Consider the following 24943-nt stretch of genomic DNA (forward strand, 5'->3'; position numbering starts at 1 on the left):
TTTGCGTTCGTTTGATCTGTTTATCCTACGTCTCCTACCCTTGCAGTTCAAAGTTGACAGTAGACCATTCACGTTAGTGCTACTCAAAGCAGCTAAAATTGGAGAATAGGAGTTCATGATTTTGTTTCTTATCATTTCCAGGAACGTGCGAGGTTGCAAGTGCTTTTAATGTTCACATGCCAGATGCTTGTGATGACAAGTACTCATGGGACTCTGAGGATCAAACATCTCAGTATGCGCCCGGTTGGAAACTGACCAATCAAACTGCTTCTTCTCATCCAGAATACAGCGCATGGCGCTACAGGGGTGCAACTGAACTGAAAACCCGACCTTTCCTCGGTCATCTTGCATTCTATCGAGGAGGAGGGTATAAGACAGACTTTGGGTCAGCAATAGATGGCGCTGAAACCGTGATAAAAGACTTGAAATCAAACAATTGGGTCGACAAATACACGCGCGCCGTATTCGTCGAGTTCACTGTCTACAATGGATACAGCAATCTCTACTGCGTGGCAAACTTGCTATTGGAGTTCACGGCCGCTGGTGGTGTAGTTCCCTTTATTCAGTTGTTATCTACACGTATAGACCGCTACGTTGGAAATTTCCTGCTCTTTGTCTTGATCTGTGAAGTTTCTTTCGTTGTCTTCACCATTGTCTTCACCTACCGTGAGTTCAAGAGGCTTCTAAAGACGAATTTGAAAGAATATCTCACGGCGTTTTGGACCTGGGTTGAGATAGCTCTCCTAAGTCTATCATGGACAAGTATCGCCCTGTACTTCATTAGATTTGCGTTGGACAAATTCACGAAAAAGACTTTTCGAGAGAACCCCAATGAGTTTGTCAACTTCCACCATCTTGCTCTCGTCGATCAGTTATTCGGTTATGTTTATGCATTCGTTGTATTCATGATATCCGTGAAGTTTCTTCGGCTTTTCCGGTTTAACCGCCGCATGTCCCTTCTCGGGTCCACTCTAAAATGCGCAGCGAAGGAACTCCTTCACTTTGGAATCATCTTTGGACTGGTTTTTGTCGGATTTTCTCACCTGTGTTATTTGGTATTTTCGCACGAGCTGTACAAATTCCACACTTTTGTCACCACGGTGGAGACCCTTATCAGTGTTATGCTCGGCAAGTTTAGTTACGTCACTCTGGAAAAAGCCAACAGGGTACTGGGCCCCATGATGTTCTTCTTTTACAGTATAGGCGTAGTCTTCATCCTCGTCAACATGTTCCTTTCGATTATCGTTGAGAACTTCAAGAGAGTAAAACGTAACAACGACCTTCAGTCCAACGAGTATGAAATCATCGACTTCATGACGGAACATTTTATGAACTGGCTAGGACTAAGGTCCAGATCGATTTTCAAAAATCGGGTATTTGCCGACGGGCATCCACAGCAGCCATTGTATAAGAAGAGGAAAAGGGTCGATAAAGCTGCGCAGCTGAAAGACAAGGTCGATCGACTGGTCTCGCTCATTCAAACGGTACATTTTGATGGCAATGATGAAGATTTTCTCAGAAACGACGGAGAAGTGACTTATTTAATTCCTGATATCAAACTGGAAACTTACTCTTAAGTCCAACACTTGAGATTGAACGTGCGCGTTATGGAGGTTACTCTGAAGGCGTAGGATTTTTAACTCGACTCCGTTCCCACGTCGTTTGTTATTTTAAACGCAGTTAAGATAAGATACTTTATTAAGCAAAGAATAGACCACTTTCATAAATGGCTGCCGTATAAATATTCTTTTGTTTAAATTTAAATTAGCCCTTCTGGCCTCGCTTGAGATAATGTATTATTTTGAATTTTGTACTGGAAAACGAGGCCAGTAGGGCTAATTTCAATTTAAACGAAAGAATATTAATCCAGCAGCCATTTATAAAAGTGGTCTATACATTAAGTCAAGACTTATTAACAATGTGGCTCTAAATTTAAAAAATCAATATCCATACAGATTAAAAGGTTCAAAGTCAGAGGTTAATCTTAATCATAGACAATTTAGTACCACAAAATAAGACATTGACAAAAGATATGTAAATAAACTTATCGCAATTTACTAGTTGCCGACCAATGATGAGAGGAAAATTCCTTAACGGGGGCTAGAGTTTTTTTTTTAGATGTATTCAGACGGTAGTCTGATTTGAAAGCTAAATAGGCAAAAAAAAACCTGTGGCCAGATTTTGAAGTCATTTTAAGAGGAAAATAAGGAACTTCTCTCTACGGTTGCTTCACTGTCTGCTTTTGCGAAACTCTTTCTATAGCATCAAAATGTAATACGTGTGTAAACAACTGAAATAACCTTCGTGAAAGGTAAAGAAACTAATTTTGAGAATAAAGTTCATTTCGAGGGTTTGTTTCAAGGGATGAATTTCTGACAAAATATTATATTGCAAAGTAATTGCATAATGACCTGCAGGAAAATCGTGTTTGCCCTAAGACAGGTTATTTCCTGAGACCTGCCTCAGATATTATTTATCAAAAGTAGCTGGGAACTAAACTATCATCGATGAGATTGCAGGGTTGTGTTGGAACAACGATAAAAGCATACGAGAAAAGTTCATACTTTTATTAATGCGCTCCCGTCCAATTCTCCTTCACGAGGGATCTAGTGTGACCAAACGTATTGCTTTACTTGCTACAGCGTAACTCCAACAACATTGCTTTACATGATTTCCAACAATGAAACGTCTGACATTTCAACGAAAGAAGACTTTCTGTTTCAAATCACAAGCGGCGAGAGTTTTCCTCTCTAGTCAAAGTTCATTTGACTTGGTCCCCGTTTAAGCTTTCGCTTGAAATTATCAAACAAAGGCCCTAAAACATTTTCGCAATCTCCTGCTGAGTTTTAACCATAATCTCTTTGCCAGTGCCAAAGGAAAATGTATAAAGAACAGCATGGAGAATGTTTGGGTAAAAGGCGTTTTAAAAAGCACTCTCCAAAATTAAATGATAAATAAATTTTAATTTGCACGACTATCATCCAATATTACTTCAATCATCATGTCCCAATAGCTGTAAAAATCATTGCAATCTGTTCTCACTATAGATACACGTACCTAAGATTTAAAATTCTGATATGCTTATAGTATAAATTTCAAAAATCAGGATATTCAAATAGTGATTTAAACTTTTTTTTTTCACAAAAATTCTTCGCTAATTTTGAAAGTTTCTGAAAATAGATATCGTATTCCTATAAAGATGCAAAATTTGCCGGTGAGTAACAAAGGCAGATTTACTTTCTTCAAATAGAGGAATACAGAAAATCATATTAGATATCGTGGAAAAACTCATCTATAACATTGAGAGAGGATCACTTACACATTTTAAATATATTACTATTCGCGAAATCAAATTGCTTAGCAAGTTGCTTAGTATATGAAAATATTTGCGCAACATTTTCTTCATGAAAAGATCTAGAAAGGTTTAAATACTAGAATTGATGCGATTGATGCGCTGGTATACAAAAAATTATGAATACGATAATTATCAAGATCGAATATTGATTATCGATTAACTATTATCTGTGGATTGTATGATTGATAAGTAATTTTCTTTCCTTAGCTACTATATCTAACAACTAACGATGCCTCGATCAAACTGATCAAACTGAGCTGTGGTTTGCTTCATTAAAGTAGAAAACACCTCGACGTAACTACTAGCAAACAGATTTCTTAGTAAGAACGAAGTAAGAAGTGTCTAATAACAATGAAAATATTCAATGTATAACAAACCGAATTATCAAAACGTTAGATTTAAGAATTTAATTCGGATGTTTCAAGTACCTCGCACTATGACTAGACTCATTAGGGTACTGAAAAACTGTTTATTTCTCCCGCGGACAAAGATAAAGTTACACGAACAAATTCAGGAGAAAGGGTTGATCTTGTGCACAAGTTACAAATGAACAGTACTAACTGCACATGTTGCGTTTTGTTTGTTTCGTTAGCTTCAGTGCGTCTTACTTAAAGCCGATTGGATCTACCTCTTCTCTCACATATACCTTAAAAACAAGCTCCGAAAATAAATTGATCAGACAGTAGCAAATTAGTTCAACTAATTTGCTACTGTCTGGTCAATTCATTCTTCTAACTTGTTAGGTGATAATGATCTTCTCCCCTCGCTGACGCTGGAACTGCTCTGTCAACTTTTCAAATCTTTTCACTCCTGTGACGGCCAGTGCAGCAGTTTTAAACCTCCTCTTCGCGGCGGGATTCTGACCAAGATACTCCCTACTGAGGGAGACGTCTGTACTACCTCCCACCCACGGGTGAGCTAACACTTCCTCGGCGCTGTAACGCTGGTTATGGTTCACCACAAGGAGTTTGGAAATCAAGTCTTTAGCTTCGCTGGAGACTTTATCCCAGTAGGGTGACAGGAATTCGTAGTCCCCTTCCATGATCAGATCGAATAGTTCATCCTGGTCTTTCTTGGCGCTGCGAAATGGCGGGAATCCACAGAGCATGATGTAAGTGATGACACCCGCTGCCCACATGTCGACCTTGAGCCCGTACCCAGTCTCTTCCAGGATTTCGGGTGCTACATATGTGGGAGTCCCACAAACTGTGAATATCGGTGATTTCACCACCATGGCTAAACCGAAATCAGCCAGCTTGAGAATTGCTTCACCACTGGGCTTTTTGTGGACCTAGAATAAGGTCAAGATTACAAATTAGAAGGCATCACTTCTACAAGATTTCTTTCTCCCACTCCTATTTCCCTTTGAGGATGTCACGCAATGTTCTCCCAAGAAGGAGTGTATTGCGTGACATCCCCAAGAACGGCTGCGAAAGAAAACATGACTGCTTTTTTCTCCCATGTCTTAAATAACATTAAGGAGTTTCTCCAATTGATCGGGAAACTATATCAGAAAGTACCACTTACTTTAAAAGGAGAGAAAACCTGTCATAAATATCAATTTGCTATCACTTGGCAAGCTCCTATTATTTGGAATGATATTCCGTTATCTGTGCGCAATAATCTCACAGTAAGCAACTATAAAAAGAACTTAAGACTGTATTTTTCTCTGAGTAGTTAATTAGCCTACGCATAATCTGCATACCTTCCGGGACTATATTAGGTGTATTTGTTTTTATTAAAAACTGGATCATTGGATAATGCAATTCAAGACTTTTTATTGGCAAAGCCATTATGGTATATGAGCCAATATACCATAATCTAATATCTGTACATTGTAACATCCGGTTCCTTCTTACAAAATAAAGCCGAGAAGATTTGTCTAATATCTTGGGGGCGTTTTTTTAATAAAACAATTATTCCACTCGCGCTTTTTGGAGACGAGATGATTATATAGCCAACGAGGTGCTACGCGCCTCGTTGGCTATCTATCATCTCAAATCCAACGCGCGCTCGTAGAATAATTGTTAAATATTTCTTAGTGTGCTTTATAGGAATTTGTTATTAGTCGTTTAAATATTTAGACTAGTTGCCAAGTATCTCAATTGTAAGTTTTCTGACTGACCTTTTCTTTCTTGGATTAATTGTATTGTAATTATTTTAGTTAAAGCTTTCTTCTACTCTTGTAAATTCTTCACGTCTTTTGCTGACCTTAGGCCATTTAAGCTCCCGGCTTTGGCTGCTCTTGTGTATTTTTTTCTTTCAATGTGTGAATAGCAGGAATAAATGATAAATGATAAAATCACCTTTCCCAAAACAAAATACAATTTACATGTGAGTATAACGAGTGGAAAATTTAAAGCACAATACGAGTGTTTTTCTCCCTCTAGTTGTTTCTAAAACTCCTACCGAGCAACAATGGGTAGAACAAAATTTCCAGTCGAGAAGCATTTTTGCAGAAGCAAAAACATAACGCATTTCGTCAGCCTCCTCCGTCGCTAACTAATTCTCGGCATAAAACGGAAAATAGGAACGCTATTAACCTCATAAATAAATACTGTCTATTTCAGAGAGGAAATGTTTCGTATAACATTTTCCGCGAGTCAAGCTCAGAAAGCCAAAATGAGAACTCGAAGATGTGCAAGAACGCCCAAAAAAGTGTCTATGTTACAACACAAAGGCTTTCGCGTGTGACTTCTCGCGAGTACGTGTTGGTTTAGGTCACTTACGCCGGATAATTGTTAAATTTAGCAATTGCTCAGTTACCTAACCATTAACCTACGCGGAGGAAAAATATACGAAACCCAGCAAAATGCACGTCTGGACACGTATCAATGAGTGAAAATTTCTTCTACTTTCTTATAAACACTTACCACCGAAGACCCTTTACGGGAATCACGACAAGGTCACGAGGTTCCTTTGTTCTTTGAATATGAGATTGTTCCCTTATTTCCGCCGGTAAGTTACTTACGCTTGAAACTTATTCTAACTGGATCAGATTGACTTAAATTACCGATCGATGCCGCCGCATTTTGGAGAAAATCGCGCCATATCGCTGGAGGCATTAAGTTGCCATGGTTTCCATCACTGAACTATATAGTTGTTAAAATTTGGTCAAACAAAAGCGGGGTATTTTTAATAAAACAAAGGCGTCGCTATTGTTTGATTTCAAAGCTTAGCGGCGGCGAGTTTTCCTTTCTTTGTAGTCAACAGCTAAATGTTTTTAAGTCTTCAACAATTTAGCATTGAAATTAGTGAAAATTAGTCCATGGATGCATTCACACAGCCGCAGTTCAGCATTAATCAATAATAATCGATTTAATACCTACCAGCACGTTTTCAGGCTTCAAGTCTCTGTGTACGATCTTTCTTTTGTGTAAATAAGCCAGTGCCTTCGCGATGTCTTTGACGTAATTTTTGGTGACAGTTTCGGTAAACTTGACTGACGAAGAAATTGCATCGAAGAGATCACCACCCTTGATCAATTCCATAACCAGATAAATATGCCTGGTCGAGTCGTAAACCTCGTACATTCGTACAATGTTCGGGTGCTTACATTTTCTCATGATGTCTATTTCGTCCCGAATCATTTGTTCTTTCCCTTGTCGACAATTTTTAACGCAAAGTCTTTCTTGGTTATCTTATGGCTGCAAACGCGTACATCAGCAAAATTCCCGTATCCGATTTTCTTGCCCATGTCGTAAACATCTTCTACAGTTTTGTCTGTGACAGTACCATATTTTGCCTCCTCTTCTGATGTAATTCCACTATCATCCCTTGAGGTTTTTCTGTCAATTTTATCATTGTCGCGTTTTTTACTCACGGACACTTTACTTCTGGGTTTAGTCGTGTCTACTACGCGCACTTCGAATGGTTCAATCGATTCGTTAACTCGGTCACTTTCTTCGTTGTTCTGTCGAGATAAGTCCCATTTTTTTACATTCTCCTTCTCTGAATTCGAAACTAAATTAGCGTTCCCGATTTGGGGCAACTTTACAGAGTTCGTAGGCTTTTTCTCCGCAGTTCTTTCATAAGTATTTTTAGCGAGATGAACTCGTTTCGGGTTTGAGTTTCCTTGCACGTGCGTTCTGTTATTGTTCTCAGGCCTTGGTTTATTCTCGACTTTTTTATGTATGTCTGGAAGCTTTGGCAGCTTGTTTTCCTCGGGTTTGTTAACAGATTTACCGATAGGTTTCAGCTGCTCGTGTTCTTTGGTATTTTTTTATTTTGATTGCGACATTCCATCGTTACCAGTTCCCGTGGGCTGCAGGTCCGGGTAGTCGTAGTCACCACTCGTACGGGACTCCGGGCTCAGGTTCCCGTACATTGGCCGAGATTGAAGCTCGTAGGAGCCTGTTCTTTTTCTGTCTTCCTTTGAATCCTCCGGGAAGGTGACACCCGAATGAACGGAGGGTGTGGTAAAACTGGCGTTGTTGTCATTCTGCAGTTCTGCTTTGTACCGTCTGAAATTCATAAAAAAAAATAGTAAAATAGTACGAGGTAACTTGGTCTCGCCAAACACAAACAAAAATGGCAGCTATTGTTTTTTCCTCTTGAATGGAAAGGGGATATTTCATCGCCCTATCGGAAAAGGAAAGCCGCAATAATCAAACCTTTTACAAGGGTTTTGTTCCATTTTTTTATCAGTGGATACTTTGATCACCATTAGAATCTTTTCCGCGCTTTTTTAGGGCTCGCGTAATCACCATAAAACTAGCAAAATGTTGTCGCGTTTTATTCAGAAACAATCGAATAAGATATTTATCGATGTAGACAGCTTACTTGCAAATGACTTACTTATTTCGGAGGCGGAAGAAAAATGCAATTATGATGAGAAGGACTACAACGCCGAAGATAACACCAAATATTATTCCAAGTGTCCTATTCTTGTCATCTGTAAAAGAATGAATGTAGAGTCTCAAAGTAACTGATAGGTAATTTGTGCCATTTGCAAACTGCGTATCACAGCTCGATTTCTACAGCATGAAACGCCTACTATGGGATACAGGGCATGCACGGATTACCCTTGTCAATTTTCCTTCCCAGTTCACCCTGCCAATTTATTTTCAAGGATAGAGAAATGCACTCCGTGCATGAGTAACGCGTCTAAGCCAACAACACAGAATTTTCAAATCATGACTAGGTAGTGTTGGAACCTTATCTGGGTAACCTATCGCTTTTACATTAAAAAGGGAAAACTATAGGCAAGCGCTTTGAACAGTATTATCGATTGGTTTGTATAGTATTAAATATATTAATCAGTAGTTTCACTAGCAACCTTTGTGGCTTCCCTTGGTGTCGATGTATGGGATCCCATGAAAATGGGTTCCCACTCCACTGATGAGCAAACTCGCGATCAGTGGGTAAAAAAAAGGAACAAAGCGTATGCACTGGTGGGAATGAGTGTGTAAAATGAACATAAAAGTTAGGTGTTAAAATTGAGGGAGCGACTTCTGTAACAACAGCACGCTCCTAAACTCAATTTAAAATTGTAAAAAATATATGTTATATATTATTAAAATAAAAAAAATATAAAAAAAATAAATAACTAAATAAAATCAAAATAAAATAAAATAAAATGAAGTTAAAATATTATATAAGAGTAACTATTAGAAAGAGGGGGCGAAGCATTTAGGGTTTAGGGTTAAATTGCTAATTTTATATTAGAGTTTTGGTTATAGTTGGGGTTAGTGTTAGATTAGGGTTGAGTTAGGGTTAGGGTTAGATTAGGGTTGGGTTAGGGTTAGGGTTTGGGTGGGGTAAAGGTTAGTAATAGGTAAGGGTTTGCTTAGGGTTTGTGGAATTAGAATTATATTAGGGTTAGGGTTAGTGTTAGTTAGGGTTAGGGTTAGTGTTAGATTAGGTTTAGGGTCAGGGTTAGACCTAGATTAGGGTTGTGGTGGGGAAAGGTTAGTCATAGGTCAGGGTTTGCTTAGGGTTTGCTGAATGGGGTCTATGTTTTTGACTGTAGGAAGGGAAAGGGGTTTATAGAATAGGATAGGAAAAAAAAACATTGATAAAAATAAAGTAATCTCGTTTTACAATTATTTTTATGGACAGGAGACGGTAGGAATGGGAAGGATATAGGTAGAAGAGGAGCAGTGTTGATCGAGGAGTGGTGAAAGAAGATGTGAAGTGTCTATAAGAGTTGTTCAAAGATGGAGAGAAATGGAAATCAAACCGGTCGGGTGAGGAGAGAAGGATGCATCGGCACCAAGGCTCCTTATGGTTGGGAGTCGTCAGGGTCAAAGCACAACCGAGCAAGGATGTTTCTAACTTGGTACCAGGTCAATGCCCGACATCCTCGTGCCGAGTCCTTGTTGAAGAAAGCAAGAAAAACTACACAAATATAGTGAGAAATTAGAAAGTGATTGGAACCTATTCCAAAGGAAAAAAAATATATATATATATATATACAGTTTTGATAATATAGAGGGAGGTAAATATGTATACTAAATATAGAAAAATTTCAGAAATGATAGAAGAGAAAACTTATGTAAACAAATTAAAAAAAATTTTTGAGATATTACGGAGAATAATGCAATGCTCATGTAGAGTAACAAAGAATGCGTTGCTAATACAGAAGAGAATACCTATGTATATTAAAAGGAAAATAATTAAATGAATAAAAACAAAAAACAAAAATAATAATTTCAAGTGTGTGTACACTGAACGGAAGTGTCACGAAACGGGAATTAGAATTAAGAGGAGAGGTGTGTTATTATTATTTATATGAAGAAAATAAAGATAGATACTTTGAGAAATATCAATCACGCGCATTCTCCATCCGATCACCACTGGCTTTTTTACTGTGTTTACGCGCAGTTTAATTGCGATATGAAAATTAATGGGAGGGTTCTCATCTCGAAGCTTCGCTTCTCGGCCAAATATTCATTTTTCGGACAATCTCTCAGCCGCGGACATTATCAGCCGACATACCAGCCGCCCGAAGGGGTTTATTTACTAAATATAGCTTACCATCACCGTATCGTCCGCGATATCCGTTGGGGGGACAGCGGCACTCGTATGTTCCACGAAGGTTAATGCAGTCCGAATTACGATGACAACGGTCTGAGTTAAGGCTGCACTCGTTTATATCTATTTCAAAAGTAAACAAGAGAAACACGAATTAGACAAAATAATGTTGAGTTATAGCGACAGAAACGAGACGTTTGGTGCTACCAAAAACAAATTCAGTTATTACAGACATAGAACTCAACATACAGAAAAAGAGCTCTTCTTTCAGCATTAGAAAAATGTTAACCAAGATTGGTGTTCCTTTTAATTAAGGTTCAAATAGATAAAATAAAAAAAAAATAGCTCTCTCCTTTTTAGATATGGCACAAATCAGTTTTATAGGAGTTGTTTGTATCGACAGGGCAACATTTCTATTTCAAGTGGCCTAAAACCTTTCGTACCAAGATTTCAAAACTAATTTTCCTTACCAATTCCTTACAACTCTTACGGGGGTCAGTTCTGAGAAAATAATATTTATCAAACAAAAATAGCTAACTATCTCTGATAAAATGTATTAATATGACGAGAGGAATTACAAAAGTTTGAATATAAAGGAGAAGTTTTAATTGGACTGTTCTGTGGACAAGTCAAACGTGTTGGTATCTAAAATTATTTTAGACTAGATTAGTTTTACCTGTCTCTACAAGAAAAATGATATGTCTAATGATCACACCAGAGAGTGACGGAATATGACAAAGCTGTACATGGGATCTTCGCGTAGCTGAAACAAGCGCTCCAATTCCTTGAAATGGTATTCCCGAATGATTTTCAAGTTGTCTGATGAGTAGATTAAACCATTAAGAGCAAAGAAGTAGCGAACATCAAGATGAAGAATTTCTAGGATAAATCGCTCAATTGTGAATGTGTAGACAGTGGTAATGTGCACAGCATTGATCTGGGACACAAACGCCAAGGTCTTGTTGCTTACTACCTCATTTAAGTCTAGCACAGACTGCCTAGTCTTCTTAAGGAAGGAATCAAGTTGGCACATGGACAAGTGCGAAACCGGGACTTGAATGTCCAGGGAATTCACCAAAAAGTGCTGGCTTACACCCAACATCTGACTCATGACTTCGAACGTGCGAATTATCAGCAGTTTCCGAATCACCACGTGAAATTCTTGAACGGTGAGGTTGTAAGACAAATCAGCTTCAGTTTTATTGAGTTTTTCTGCGACTTCGGCCAGAGTCATATTCAAATTGTTTGCGTAACGTACCAAGGTGTATCTTGTGCAAAGGACTTCAATTCTCAAGGGGCTCAGATTATGAAAGATGATCTCAGTCAAATTAAAGAACTTGATCAGGACTTCAGCAGTGACGTTGTAAGACATCAATATTTTCCGTACTTCATGTTTAGCATCCTCCATCGCTTCCCTGTTAAGTTCAAAAATGTTTTTCCTTGTCTTCACGATGAACGTTACAAGCTGTGGATACAACTTGTATTCGTTAAACCCCATAACTGTCTTATTCAACAGTTCTGCAAATTCTGGTAAGGTAATTTTGAAGAGCTCCATGTCTTTCGGGGTCACGTCTATCAGAAACGCAGTTAAGTAACGAAACTCCATTGAAATTTTGGAACGCACCGGATCTAATATAGTTGTCATATTATCCAGGTCATCCTTAAGTTTGCTCACCCAAACATCCAACGAATGCCGCACCAAACGGATTCTCATTTGAAGTCCACTGACGTAATCTTTACCTAGCACCGCGATCTTTATCAAGCGGAGGAAGGAATAGTGTTTGACTTCATCTGCATCAGGCACAGCCAAGATGGTGCCAAGTTCTTTCGCGGTCCGGTTCAGAAATTCAAAAGCTGATAAACTGATCTCCAAAGCCCCAGAAATATAACTAACGTTTTCAGTTTTTAAGAAATGCAGGAATAGCTTCAGAATGGGTGTTGTATCCAAGCTGACATTCTGTATCAAGGCTAGTTCTTCCAGCGTTTCACTCCCTGAGACTTCAAAAATTCTGAGTGTTTGTTGCAAGGCCAAAAATCTTCGTAAAACAGTTTCCACCTCGGAGACAAATACACCTTGGAAAACATCTTCGAATGTGATTTCTTTAAACTGAGATGTATTCAGCAGAAACAGAGCAACCTCGGGCAGAGTGAATTCCAAGTACATCAAGCATCCCGTGGAGATATTATACATAGACGCAATCTCTTGTTTGGACGAGCTGTTGGCGAGCTTGCTGAGGAGTGCCAAAATTAACAAATGGTAAACACCACAGCGTACACTATTGAGTTATGGATGCACGCAGGAGGTGGCTAAGCACGAAAGAAGCGTAAGAGTCGCTCGAGGCGATAGCCGAGAACGTCTCTAGCTTCTTGAGTGCTTAGCAAACCTCCCAAGTGCATCCATAACTCAATAGTGTACGCTGTGGTGTTTACCATTTGTTTTATAACATAACATTGATACATTGTAGCTAAAGAGTTCCCTTTCATTTAACAAATCTTACGTGACCAGAAAAAAACAAGCGCGCGCGGAAAAATAGTCTTTGCATTTGCTCACGTCAGCAGCGTACACCCATGGGCAAATGGGGGAACGCTAAATTGACCAATCAGAACGCGCGCTTTACTTTGGTTATGTTATAATGGTTCGTGGCTTAGAGCTGTTTGTGTAGTTGTGATATTCGTAAACTGTTTTGTTCTCCAGACCAGTCAGGTTAAAGCTCATCCTGCATTCTGAACTTAGAGTAATGTTTTCCGTTGCGTTTATTTCCATGTATCCAACGAAAAGCAGCAGACACCATAGGATACCCTTGGCAATGAAACCGCTTGTGTCTAGAGCTCTTCCCATACTTTGACAATCCTCTAGCCTTTGAAAATAGGTATTTTAATTCAATATTTTAAGAAAATATTCGATTGAATTTTTGTAGAAACCTTAATAGATGCTCATTTTATGAGATTTCTCAATTTTTTAACTTAACGCAATATACCCTGCCGGGACACTGCTCAAAAAATGGAGTTGTACTCGATCCACGTGCCTAAAACCAAGAAATTTTTACAGAAAAAATCCCGATATCTAGAGCTACATACTGTGATGAGTAAAATTAACTTCCCTTCCTAATAAAAGGAAAGCATAACTTTTAATTTGGCGAGATAGAGAATAGGAAAAGCTCTCATCATAAAAAATGAACGACGAACATAATTACGGAGATGAACAGATGAATAACCTTGAGAACGGACCAAACGTGAAAATAAAGCAGTCACGTTTCATTTACTCAAATAATTATTAAGAACAATTCACTTGTACCCTGGCGTCAGCACAGCAAACACGTAGAGACAATTTTCATGCCCTCAGGCGATGGAAACAATATTTTCTTTCGAGGTAATTCTAGATGTTTTTTAACTCTACAGACAATGCTGTAAGAGTGACTTTGCCAGCGAGAGAACAAGTGAGTCAGTAATCGCAAAGAATCATTTTAATAGTTGATTTTCAAATGCATAGGTTTGTATAATTTGCCGCAACATTTTAAAATTGGATAAACTGATCACCAAAGGAGGTAGTCAATATTGGCTGAAGAATTAGCATTAATGCTGAAGAAATAAAAGCACCCAAGCTTGGGTGACATGAGAGTAGAAAAATGGACTTCTATTGGTTATCCTTTCTAATTTTGAACTTTTTTGCTCGATTTTTTTTTTGTTCGTAGCTTTCGAGAAAGTTTCTTTTCACCTCGAGGCCATGGTTTGCTAATCCGTAAAGCCCTCCATGTATCGATCTACCAATGTAAGGTTACAGTCTCCGAACAAAATAACTACGTGGGGCCAAAGGTGGCATAGCTTATTCTATATCATTTATGGACTTCATTCGATCTTTAGCAATCGTGGCTTCTAAACAAAAGCAATTCATACAAGAACAACTTTTGAAGCAAAGTCTGTGTTGCGTTGGATGTTCTTTCACTCCCAAGAAGTTACAGCATTAGAAGGAAGTCCGCTACTTTTTAATTCTAAGTCTGACACGACTTGAAGTAAAAGCTACTTCACGTGTACGTTAAGAGCATTGGTCGATGTTTGGTGTGCAAACTTGCTAAAGCAGGTTTGTAAAAAAAGACCTGAATTATCTTTCTGCTCTGATGAGTCCCGTACGCATAATCAGGCTACATGACGCATGAGATTTTAGAGGCGAAGGTTCAAGAATGTTTTGGGCAAAGCTTTGTCATGTCGTTGCCAAAATACAATTACGAGTGGTCCAAAATGTGATAGCCATTTTCTTCTTCAAGCCTGTTGAACAATAAAAGTTACATAAATCACGTTCGAAATTTAGTGTGGAACCCGCCGGCATCTCTACTCTGAGAGCAATAACAATAATCTTTTAAAATCACAATGCTAGAATCTTTCTTTCACTTGAGTCTTCTTTATATTCGATCGCATGCTCAAAATTACCATCAATTTATACGCAACTAGACCGAAATGACAATCACTTTCATTCTGGTTTTACTCTAACTTAAAATGACCCTGGGTGGTTTGTGGGAACGTAGTATTCATAAAAACGTGCAATTTACAAGCTGATAATCCAGAAGAAGATAATACAATTAACAATACCATTACAGATTAAGTCATATGAGGTTTTTCTTGCAGCCGAACCCGAAACTTTTGCTCAGTCAAATCACTTGACCGGCAACGAGTGCAAAGTGAACGGTGGAGCTTACCGTTAGTATACAGGTGTACTGTGGGACTATTGACTGCTTCACTGTCCGCAGCTGGACAGTGACCGAACGGTTATCTTAATGGAAATGAATCAGTAAACGTAATTCTTGATGACAATTAAAAAAATTGCAAACTGCGACTCCCTCAACCATTAAAACAATTCCTTTTATTTTTCGCCATCGAGGCGTACACATAAACACTTCGTTTAATTCACACGATATTGGACATGACATATTGCTTCAAATAACTATGATGAAACACTTTTTCTCTCTATCTACAAAGTATTTTATTTTAACGAATTGGCACTGTCTTGTTCTAAACACAAGCCTCATGTTTTTCGATGCATCAAATACCTCAGGTATGGTGACATTTTGCTTTTTAATCAGTATTTTCGCTTCAAATTGTTTCCTTCTTACGACAAGAAAATTTCAGTAAATTCTAGGACATAACTATTCTATTACGTCAGCATCTACATCACCGAGATGTGTTCGACATGTTTGAAAAACAAAATAATCCGGTTTTATTTGGTATTGTCTTTTTGGCGGATTTACGAAATAAAGAGAGTTCTAGAGGGCTTTTCTTTCTTTGATTTTTTAGCCTCTTGATAATAACTATTTGTCATTCAAAAGGGGCGCAAATAACGACGAATAAGTTTATTATAATAATAATAATTTATTACTTTATAGTGCGCTTTTTAACATATAATGATCAAAAGCGCATTATATGCAAATCTATGGCTTGTTTGATCGGAATCACGGAAGGTTGGCAAAGCTGTGTTGTTTTTCAGCTATGAGGACCAGCATATCAACATCAGAAACATCTGAAAATTGTTAACTTCGAAGTTTCCGCCAACGTTCTGATCTTTACGCCTTTATACGTGGAATCAAACTCTCCGCTTAACATATTCAACTTAAAGCGCCAGTAATCACAGCTTTAAGTCGCCAACGTTCTGATCTTCACTCCTTTGCACAAGGACGCAAACCATAGTTAAGAGAGGGGACTGGTTACGAAGGCCGGCATACATCAGAGACCTTTTGGTCAGTCTGAGGCCCAATTGGAAATACTTTCGTCTTTTGCGAAGAAGTTTGAAGATTTTGCCATATCAAAATTATTTCAGAAATTCAAAATTGAATACTTTTGCAACTATTTTGCCAGGATGTCTGGAAGTTTTGCTACATCACAGATTCACTCCTTTCCACCTTGCAGGGGAATTAAAATTGTTGCGTCTAAGAACACAGTTGAGAATTTCTAATTGCTACTTCGCTTTCAAATAGCGCTAAGATTATATAAAAAAAATTATCTATATAAGATTCTACATACGCTATAAATCTTTGGCGACTGCTTCATTGGAAGCAGTTCATGCAATCACAGTCAAGCAAGGTCAAGAGGCGTTGCAAAATATGAATTAAGGTAATTTTTTTAATAATACTCCAGTTTCGCGTTCTGTGCTGATAACCGCTGTTCGAATGTTTGCAGATACTGTCAAACGTGAAAACGAGGCTAACCCTGTATCATATCATTGTAGTATACAAACAAACCAAGTGTGAGCGTGTAAAAATCTTGATTTTTTTAACTTATAAGAGCTCTTTGTAGTAAATATTTAAGTCAAAAAATGTGACGAAGGCTGCCTGATGGACACAATTCAGAAGACAGAGGACTTTCAAAAGCTTACAGTGAAAGATTTGAGAGAATTATTGAAAGCAGAAAACCAGCCATGTGGCGGCAAGAAGGCTGATCTTATCCTAAGATGTCAAGCTATTTATCAAAGAAAAGTGGTCTGCGTCGAGCCTGACAACGTTTCAAAACAAGAACAGCCATTGATATCGTTGATTTCGAACACCAAAAGTGACCACGAAATAACGTGCGAGATCAAATTCTCTTTCTTTATACTCATCTAATTCTTTTTGAAGAATTCCCACTTTAACTTTAAGGTTGTTTAACATTTCAGTCATAACTTCTAATCTTTCCTCCATACTCTGCTGGTATTCAGATGGATTCTTTGGTGTATCAGTAAATGAAAAAGCATAATCATGTTCACACTCAATGTATGTCAGTTGGGGGGATATGTACACATCGTCAGTTTGCGTAGACTTCTCTGTGACCTAAGGTGCAAACAAAAACAGAAATTTTAAACAACACTTAAGTATACAAAATACTTGTAATACAATAAAATAATAGCAAAAACCAATGAAACAATAAATACTATTATCATTAGATGTTGCTTGTGTCCAACAGAGTGGTTTTCAGAAACCTAAATAAATGTTAGCTTGTTAAAAACCATTACACCTTCAATCATGCTCTTTTTTTGTCTATCTCTTGACATTCACTCTAACAAGCTAATAGCTAAAATTTGTGCTACAATTTTTTGAAACTCACTATAAATATGCAATAATATATAAGCTTAGTTTACGAAAGCCACACCCATCACAATAAAATGATTCACAACATTAACCGGGAATTTAAATCATAATATTGCATGAATATTGTTCATTGTTCATTTGGCTTTTATTTATTATTTTATACTAATCAAAGTAATTTTCATAAGCTTGGTATTTTAAAGGTTACCTGTTTCAAATTTGAATCAGCACTGCTGTCAGACCTGTCATTCTCACACTGTAGCACAGCTTCAGTGTCATCACTGCTCCTTGCAAAATTGACACAGTTTTCTGGAATATTCACAGCCTCCATAGATTTCTTCATACATTCATCCTCTTGAGGTTTAACGATTAAATTCTCTTTGACTTCAGCTAACATTTCCCTGGTAAGCACTCGCCTGCCTTGAGCTTGTTTTGGTTGACTTGACCACTGGAATATGGATGGCTCTGCTCCTGAAAAATATAAACACCAAAGTTTAAAGTAATCTTGAGTTCAACTTGATACTTCGATAGTCTTATATTAATAAAGAAATATTCAAAATCTTCAAAGCTAAGTGAATCGTACGAAAAGAAGCATTGCAATTTGCTCAACTTAAGTTATAACTTATATAGCTTACATAAAACTCAAGAGCTCACTAAAAGCTCACATTTTACGGGCACACTTACGGGCATACAAAAACATACCTGGTCGTAGCCTGTACCGCGTTCTTCCCGGAGGTTTGCATAGGTCATTTTCCTTAAAATGATGGCCGCATACGACCGTTGAAGGTTTCACGTAGAAGCCGTCTCTGCCGTGCTGTCGCTCTATTAAATTGCGCGATCGATTTCGAAGCGATGGCTTGGTTGCTGTTCCGTCGCTTAGATATTAAAAATTATTACAAGCTACAACTGAACACTGCTTCCCTCGACTTCTATGTTTTCTGTGGAGCTTTGGTTCGTTCATAGTGCTTATAGAGCTTACAACAAATCTAAAACGAAACTTTCGCGCTTTTTTTTCAAGTGTTATACGGGGATAGCCTCGATTTCAGGTTTACATTTGCGCCTGCAGTGCATGTACAGCGGAATTTCGCGGAACGAGCAAACGGAGTATTATGGCGCTGCACCAAGGCCAGATATTAAAATATAATTTTTGAAAAAACGACAAGGATTTTTCCATCGAATATCAATGACAACAATGTCTTGGGAAAAATATTGCTCCGTTGGATATCACTCCTGATTTTGATTTCCTGCAAAATGTTTACAGAGTAAAGAGTGACTGGACATGCGCTGAACGCAGCACGAACCCAGATGCATTCTATAGAAGGAAAGGGATGTCGCACTCATCCCCGAGGAAATACATGATTATTTTTCCAATTGATATTGTCAGTTCGACCGCGGTGTTAAAATGAAAGGAATTAAGGATAATGGAAATGCTAATCGTCTCGCGAATTACCAGTTTGTGATAACACGTTTCTGTTCTTACAAAAAAAATAAACCCAAGTGCCTTAAATGCCAACTATGAATTAAGACAATATTTCTGGGAGCACCTTAATTTGAAAAATTGAGTTTAATCTTTGCCTCGTTGGTTAAATTTGTGGTAAGCTTTCCTGTTTTATTATTTTACAGCAAGGAATGAAAAAAAGTCAGACAGCAAAAAGCGGATAAGTCATGAATAGTAATATCAGTGTTTTCTCTGCTGGCATAAGGAAGAACAAAAAATCAATTATAAAAAGGGAACATATGGAGAGATTATCGTCGCAGTCCAATCTATTAGTCGAAATTTTTTTTTTTTCTTTCTGATGAATGGTGCTTTTGGTTATCGCAAAAATTCACATTTACTATCTTCTTAGAACTAATTTGTCTTTTTCAAGATCACCCGTATCATCCCACTGTTTGCAAATGCAATATCCACCGAGTTTTGTCTGTATTAGGTTACCCCGAAAATTAATGAATCAAAAAGAGTTTGTTTGAGGCAGCTGTCGACAATCCATTATTAAAAGCGATTGGAAACGAGGGTGTTTGTCAGCCGGACTATAATTAACCCATTCCAAGCCAACGTTTCACCGAATCGTTGGCACTTTGCTCTTTTCCTTTGCCGATATCACGGAAATTAGTGATACGTTGGGCTTTGCTGACTGACAATCCGATTCGCGGTGTTTTGTGTTCGTGCGCGTGATCGAACTAACGAATTTGCTATGTTAACCGAAATGTGAAAGTTTTTCAATTTGTTTGTTTTCTGCCTCACAACTTCTTCCCTACGGTTTTTCGCTGAGGTGAAATGACAGTCGAAATGTAGACGTCAAGCCAGCAGAGTTAGATTCAACATGAATGTAAGGAAAATGTGCTTTGTTATTTTTCCGCGAATCTCCATCTTGGTTGTGTTGGTTTGCGGAGTTTTGGTCAATAATGCATCTTCTGTGAATGTCGGTGAGTTACGAAACTGTCTGGTTTTTCTAATATTCAGTAATTTACATTAAATTGGCAACGGTTCACTGTTTCTATAGGTTCAAAGTTTGCAACGCATCTCTCAATCTGCCGTGTTCTACAGGAAAAGCCGAACCTTTTTCAAACGAAAATCGTTACATGCGTTTGTTAAATAAGTTGCGTGAGAAAAAAATACAGAGTGTTCAATGTTTACAACAGGACTAATGTCCTTTTAGGATTAAAACGACAATATGTTTGAAGCTTGCGTAAGGCAAAATGGGAATCCTTCATCTTATTGTGATAAAAATTTCAATTACAGTCGTTTTGGGAATCACCAAGGAAATGGAATCTTCATCACAAAGCCTTGTTACGTACATAGTTTGAAACACTGATAAAGCTTTTACAACGGTAATTTCTTGAAAGGGTAAACCTATTGAAAAATATCTCTTCCCACTATCTTTATGTGGAATGATTATCTTTTCATCCTCTTGTGCTTTGTTTGGCAAAACCGATAGAGAGACCCGCGGGGCATTTCTAATCCTTTCTTCGGCAGTTTCACTTCTTTTTTCTTTTTGAAAAATTTATACGTCGGCTGTAGACTACACTTTTGTTTATCATACTGTTTATTATACTGTTTATCATACTGTGTTTCTCTGTGTTTATCCTAGTTCGCACGTCTTCTGATTATTCTCTCCAATATCCCAATGTTGTCACAGTTGCAATTGTGAGCTCTTGTGTTTCAGCGCAGTCAGACGATAAAGGAAAGAGCCTAGAACGACAAATTTCCAACTTGGCGTTGTAATTCACTCAGCTAGGAAAGCTCAAGTTATAAATTTCACATTTTACTTATCATATTTTAGGGTTAGCCTTTGAAGTTTTTCAAAACACTCTTGGAACCACTTTTGGTTCGTGGCCTTTTGACCGACCTTTCTAATGAACTTAAAATAGGCCTGAAAATAGGTTTGTGGCCTTCGGAAAATACATTTTTTCATACTAAGTTTCATATTTTGAGGCAAGTAATTCATGGCAGTCTCCATATAGACTCCCTGTTACCCATTCTCCCTGTGTATCCTGTGTACACTGTGTACCCTGTGTACCCTGTGTACCCTGTGTACCCGTGTGTACCCTGTGTACCCTGTGTACCCGTGTGTACCCTGTGTACCCGTGTGTACCCTGTGTACCCTGTGTACCCTGTGTACCCTGTGTACCCGTGTGTACCCTGTGAACCCTGTGTACCCTGTCTACCCTGTGTACCCTGTGTACCCTGTGTACCCATGTGTACCCTGTGTACCCTGTGTAACCTGTGTACCGTTGTGTACCCTGTGTACCCTGTGTACCCGTGTGTACCCGTGTGTACCCTGTGTACCCTGTGTACCTTGTGTACCCTGTGTACCCTGTGTACCCTGTGTACCCGTGTGTACCCTGTGTACCCTGTGTACCTTGTGTACCCGTGTGTACCCTGTGTACCCTGCGTACCCTGTGTACCCGTGTGTACCCTGTGTACCCTGTGTACCCTGTGTACCCTGTGTACCACGTGTACCCTGTGTACCCTGTGTACCCATGTGTACCCTGTGTACCCTGTGTAACCTGTGTACCCTTGTGTACCCTGTGTACCCTGTGTACCCGTGTGTACCCTGTGTACCCTGTGTACCTTGAATACCCTGTGTACCCTGTGTACCCTGTGTACCCTGCGTACCCTGTGTACCCCGTGTACCCTGTGAACAATGTGTACCCTGTGTACCCTATGTACCCTGTGTACCCGTGTGTACCCGTGTGTACCCTGTGTACCCTGTGTACCCGTGTGTACCCGTGTGTACCCTGTGTACCCTGTGTACCCGTGTGTACCCTGTGTACCCTATGTACCCTGTGTACCCTCTGCACCCGTGTATAACCGTGTGTACCCTGTGTACCTTTTGTACCCTGTGTACCCTGTGTACCCTGTGTACCCTGTGTACCCTGTGTACCCGTGTGTACCCGTGTGTACACTGTGTACCCTGTGTACCCTGTGTACCCTGTGTACCCTGTGTACCCTGTGTACCCTGTGTACCCTGTGTACCCGTGTGTACCCGTGTGTACCCTGTGTACCCTGTGTACCCGTGTGTACCCTGTGTACCCTGTGTACCCGTGTGTACCCTGTGTACCCTGTGTACCCGTGTGTACCCGTGTGTACCCGTGTGTACCCTGTGTACCCTGTGTACCCTGTGTACCCTGTGTACCCTGTGTACCCGTGTGTAACCTGTGTACCCTATGTACCCTGTGTACCCGTGTGTACCCTGTGTACCCTGTGTACCCTGTGTACCCTGTGTACCCTGTGTACCCTGTGTACCCGTGTGTACCCGTGTGTACACTGTGTACCCTGTGTACCCTGTGTACCCTGTGTACCCTGTGTACCCTGTGTACCCTGTGTACCCTGTGTACCCTGTGTACCCGTGTGTACCCGTGTGTACCCTGTGTACCCTGTGTACCCGTGTGTACCCGTGTGTACCCTGTGTACCCTGTGTACCCGTGTGTACCCTGTGTACCCTGTGTACCCGTGTGTACCCGTGTGTACCCGTGTGTACCCTGTGTACCCTGTGTACCCTGTGTACCCTGTGTACCCTGTGTACCCGTGTGTAACCTGTGTACCCTATGTACCCTGTGTACCCGTGTGTACCCGTGTGTACCCTGTGTACCCTGTGTACCCTGTGTACCCTGTGTACCCTGTGTACCCTGTGTACCCTGTGTACCCGTGTGTACCCTGTGTACCCTGTGTACCCGTGTGTACCTTGTGTACCCTGTGTACCCTGTGTACCCTGTGTACCCGTGTGTACCTTGTGTACCCTGTGTACCCGTGTGTACCCTGTGTACCCTGTGTACCCGTGTGTACCTTGTGTACCCTGTGTACCCTGTGTACCCTGTGTACCCTGTGTACCTGTGTGTACCCTGTGTACCCTGTGTACCCGTGTGTACCTTGTGTACCCTGTGTACCCTGTGTACCCGTGTGTACCCTGTGTACCCTGTGTACCCGTGTGTACCTTGTGTACCCTGTGTACCCTGTGTACCCTGTGTACCCTGTGTACCCTGTGTACCCGTGTGTAACCTTGTACCCTATGTACCCTGTGTACCCGTGTGTACCCGTGTGTACCCTGTGTACCCTGTGTACCCTGTGTACCCTGTGTACCCGTGTGTACCCTGTGTACCCTGTATACCCGTGTGTACCTTGTGTACCCTATGTACCCTGAGTACCCATGTGTACCCTGTGTACCCTGTGTACCCGTGTGTAACCTGTGTACCCTATGTACCCTGTGTACCCGTGTGTACCCGTGTGTACACTCTGTACCCTGTGTACCCTGTGTACCCTGTGTACCCTGTGTACCCTGTGTACCCGTGTGTACCCTGTGTACCCTGTGTACCCTGTGTACCCGTGTGTACCTTGTGTACCCTATGTACCCTGAGTACCCATGTGTACCCATGTGTACCCTGTGTACCCTGTGTAACCTGTGTACCCGGGTTTACCCGTCTGTACCCTGTGTACCCTGTGTACCCGTGTGTACTCTGTGTACCCGTGTGTACCCTGTGTACCCGTGTGTACCCTGTGTACCCTGTGCACCCTGTGTACCCTGTGTGCCCTGTGTACCCTGTGTACCCTGTGTACCCGTGTGTACCCTGTGTACCCTGTGCACCCTGTGCACCCTGTGTGCCCTGTGTACCCTGTGCACCCTGTGTACCCTGTGCACCCTGTGTACCCTGTGTGCCCTGTGTACCCTGTGTGCCCTGTGTACCCTGTGTGCCCTGTGTACCCTGTGTACCCAGTGCACCCTGTGTACCCTGTGTGCCCTGTGTACCCTGTGTACATGGCATACAGGGTACACTTGGGTATACATGAATATACTTGGGTATACATGTTTATATAGGGTGTACAGAGTACACAAGGTAGGCAGGGTATACGAGGTATTCAAGGATATACATGATATACATGGGTACAAAGTGTATAATGGGTAAACAGGGTACACAGGGTACACATGGGTACACAGGGTACACAGGGTACACAGGGTACACAGGGTACACAGGGTACACAGGGGTACACACGGGTACACAGAGTACACAGGGTACACAGGGTACACAGGGTACACAAGGTACACACGGGTACACACGGGTACACAGGGTACACAGGGTACACAGGGTACACAGGGTATACACGGGTACACACGGGTACACAGGGTACACAGGGTACACAAGGTACACACGGGTACACACGGGTACACAGGGCACACAGGGTACACACGGGTACACAGGGTACACAGGGTGCACACGGGTACACACGGGTACACAGGGTACACAGGGTACACAGGGTACACAGGGTACACACGGGTACACACGGGTATACACGGGTACACAGGGTACATAGGGTACACAAGGTACACACGGGTACACACGGGTACACACGGGTACACAGGGTACACAGGGTACACAGGGTACACACGGGTACACACGTGTACACAGGGTACACACGGGTACACAGGGTACACAGGGTACACAGGGTACACAGGGTACACAGAGTACACAGGGTACACAGGGTACACATGGGTACACAGGGTACACATGGGTACACAGGGTACACAGGGTACACAGGGTACACAGGGCACACAGGGCACACAGGGCACACAGGGTACACAGGGTACACAGGGTACACAGGGCACACAGGGCACACAGGGCACACAGGGCACACAGGGCACACAGGGCACACAGGGTACACAGGGCACACAGGGTACACAGGGCACACAGGGTACACAGGGTACACAGGGTATACACGGGTACACACGGGTACACAGGGTACACAGGGTACACAAGGTACACACGGGTACACACGGGTACACAGGGCACACAGGGTACACACGGGTACACAGGGTACACAGGGTGCACACGGGTACACACGGGTACACAGGGTACACAGGGTACACAGGGTACACACGGGTACACACGGGTATACACGGGTACACAGGGTACATAGGGTACACAAGGTACACATGGGTACACACGGGTACACACGGGTACACAGGGTACACAGGGTACACAGGGTACACACGGGTACACACGTGTACACAGGGTACACACGGGTACACAGGGTACACAGGGTACACAGGGTACACAGGGTACACAGGGTACA

General features: G+C 40.8%; 4 protein-coding genes across 4 annotated transcripts in view; 2 read left to right on the plus strand and 2 right to left on the minus strand.

Annotated features, from left to right (window-relative positions):
- Positions 1–2350, plus strand: part of LOC148719415 (polycystin-1-like) — a 29416-nt gene extending 27066 nt beyond the window's left edge. Inside the window, exon 19 of the mRNA XM_088740834.1 lies at positions 142–2350. Within this exon, the coding sequence (XP_088596960.1) occupies positions 142–1577 (1436 nt within the window). The 3' untranslated portion in view covers positions 1578–2350. The remainder of the gene's footprint in view (positions 1–141) is intronic.
- Positions 2351–2943: 593 nt separating this feature from the next.
- LOC148719416 (serine/threonine-protein kinase DCLK1-like) lies at positions 2944–10450 on the minus strand. The gene is made up of 4 exons (XM_088740835.1): positions 10334–10450; positions 8153–8249; positions 6685–7818; positions 2944–4646 (listed from the first exon to the last, which is right to left on the minus strand). Exons 3-4 carry the CDS (start codon positions 6943–6945, stop codon positions 4095–4097), a joined length of 813 nt encoding a protein of 270 aa, XP_088596961.1. The 5' UTR covers positions 6946–7818; positions 8153–8249; positions 10334–10450; the 3' UTR covers positions 2944–4094.
- Positions 10451–16055: 5605 nt separating this feature from the next.
- On the minus strand, positions 16056–18384 carry LOC148719417 (uncharacterized). The gene is made up of 3 exons (XM_088741708.1): positions 18079–18384; positions 17585–17847; positions 16056–17121 (listed from the first exon to the last, which is right to left on the minus strand). The coding sequence occupies exons 2-3, from the start codon at positions 17771–17773 to the stop codon at positions 16819–16821; spliced, it is 492 nt and encodes a 163-aa protein (XP_088597834.1). The 5' UTR covers positions 17774–17847; positions 18079–18384; the 3' UTR covers positions 16056–16818.
- Positions 18385–19406: 1022 nt separating this feature from the next.
- LOC111338775 (polycystin-1) overlaps positions 19407–24943 on the plus strand; it is a 32040-nt gene continuing 26503 nt past the window's right edge. The window contains exon 1 of the mRNA XM_088739929.1: positions 19407–19800. Within this exon, the coding sequence (XP_088596055.1) occupies positions 19698–19800 (103 nt within the window). The 5' untranslated portion in view covers positions 19407–19697. The remainder of the gene's footprint in view (positions 19801–24943) is intronic.

This window comes from Stylophora pistillata, chromosome 12 (genome assembly GCF_964205215.1).
Source record: "Stylophora pistillata chromosome 12, jaStyPist1.2, whole genome shotgun sequence".
NCBI classification, from domain to species: domain Eukaryota; kingdom Metazoa; phylum Cnidaria; class Anthozoa; order Scleractinia; family Pocilloporidae; genus Stylophora; species Stylophora pistillata.

Coding starts and splice junctions, on each gene's coding strand:
- LOC148719416 (XM_088740835.1), bottom strand. CDS start 6,945: ATGATTCGGGACGAAATAGACATCATGAGAAAATGTAAGCACCCGAAC. Junction 4,647..6,684: donor TGAAGCCTGAAAACGTGCTG/GTAGGTATTAAA, acceptor ACCTTATTCTAG/GTCCACAAAAAGCCCAGTGG.
- LOC148719417 (XM_088741708.1), bottom strand. CDS start 17,773: ATGTTAGCTGAAGTCAAAGAGAATTTAATCGTTAAACCTCAAGAGGAT. Junction 17,122..17,584: donor CTGATTCAAATTTGAAACAG/GTAACCTTTAAA, acceptor TTTGCACCTTAG/GTCACAGAGAAGTCTACGCA.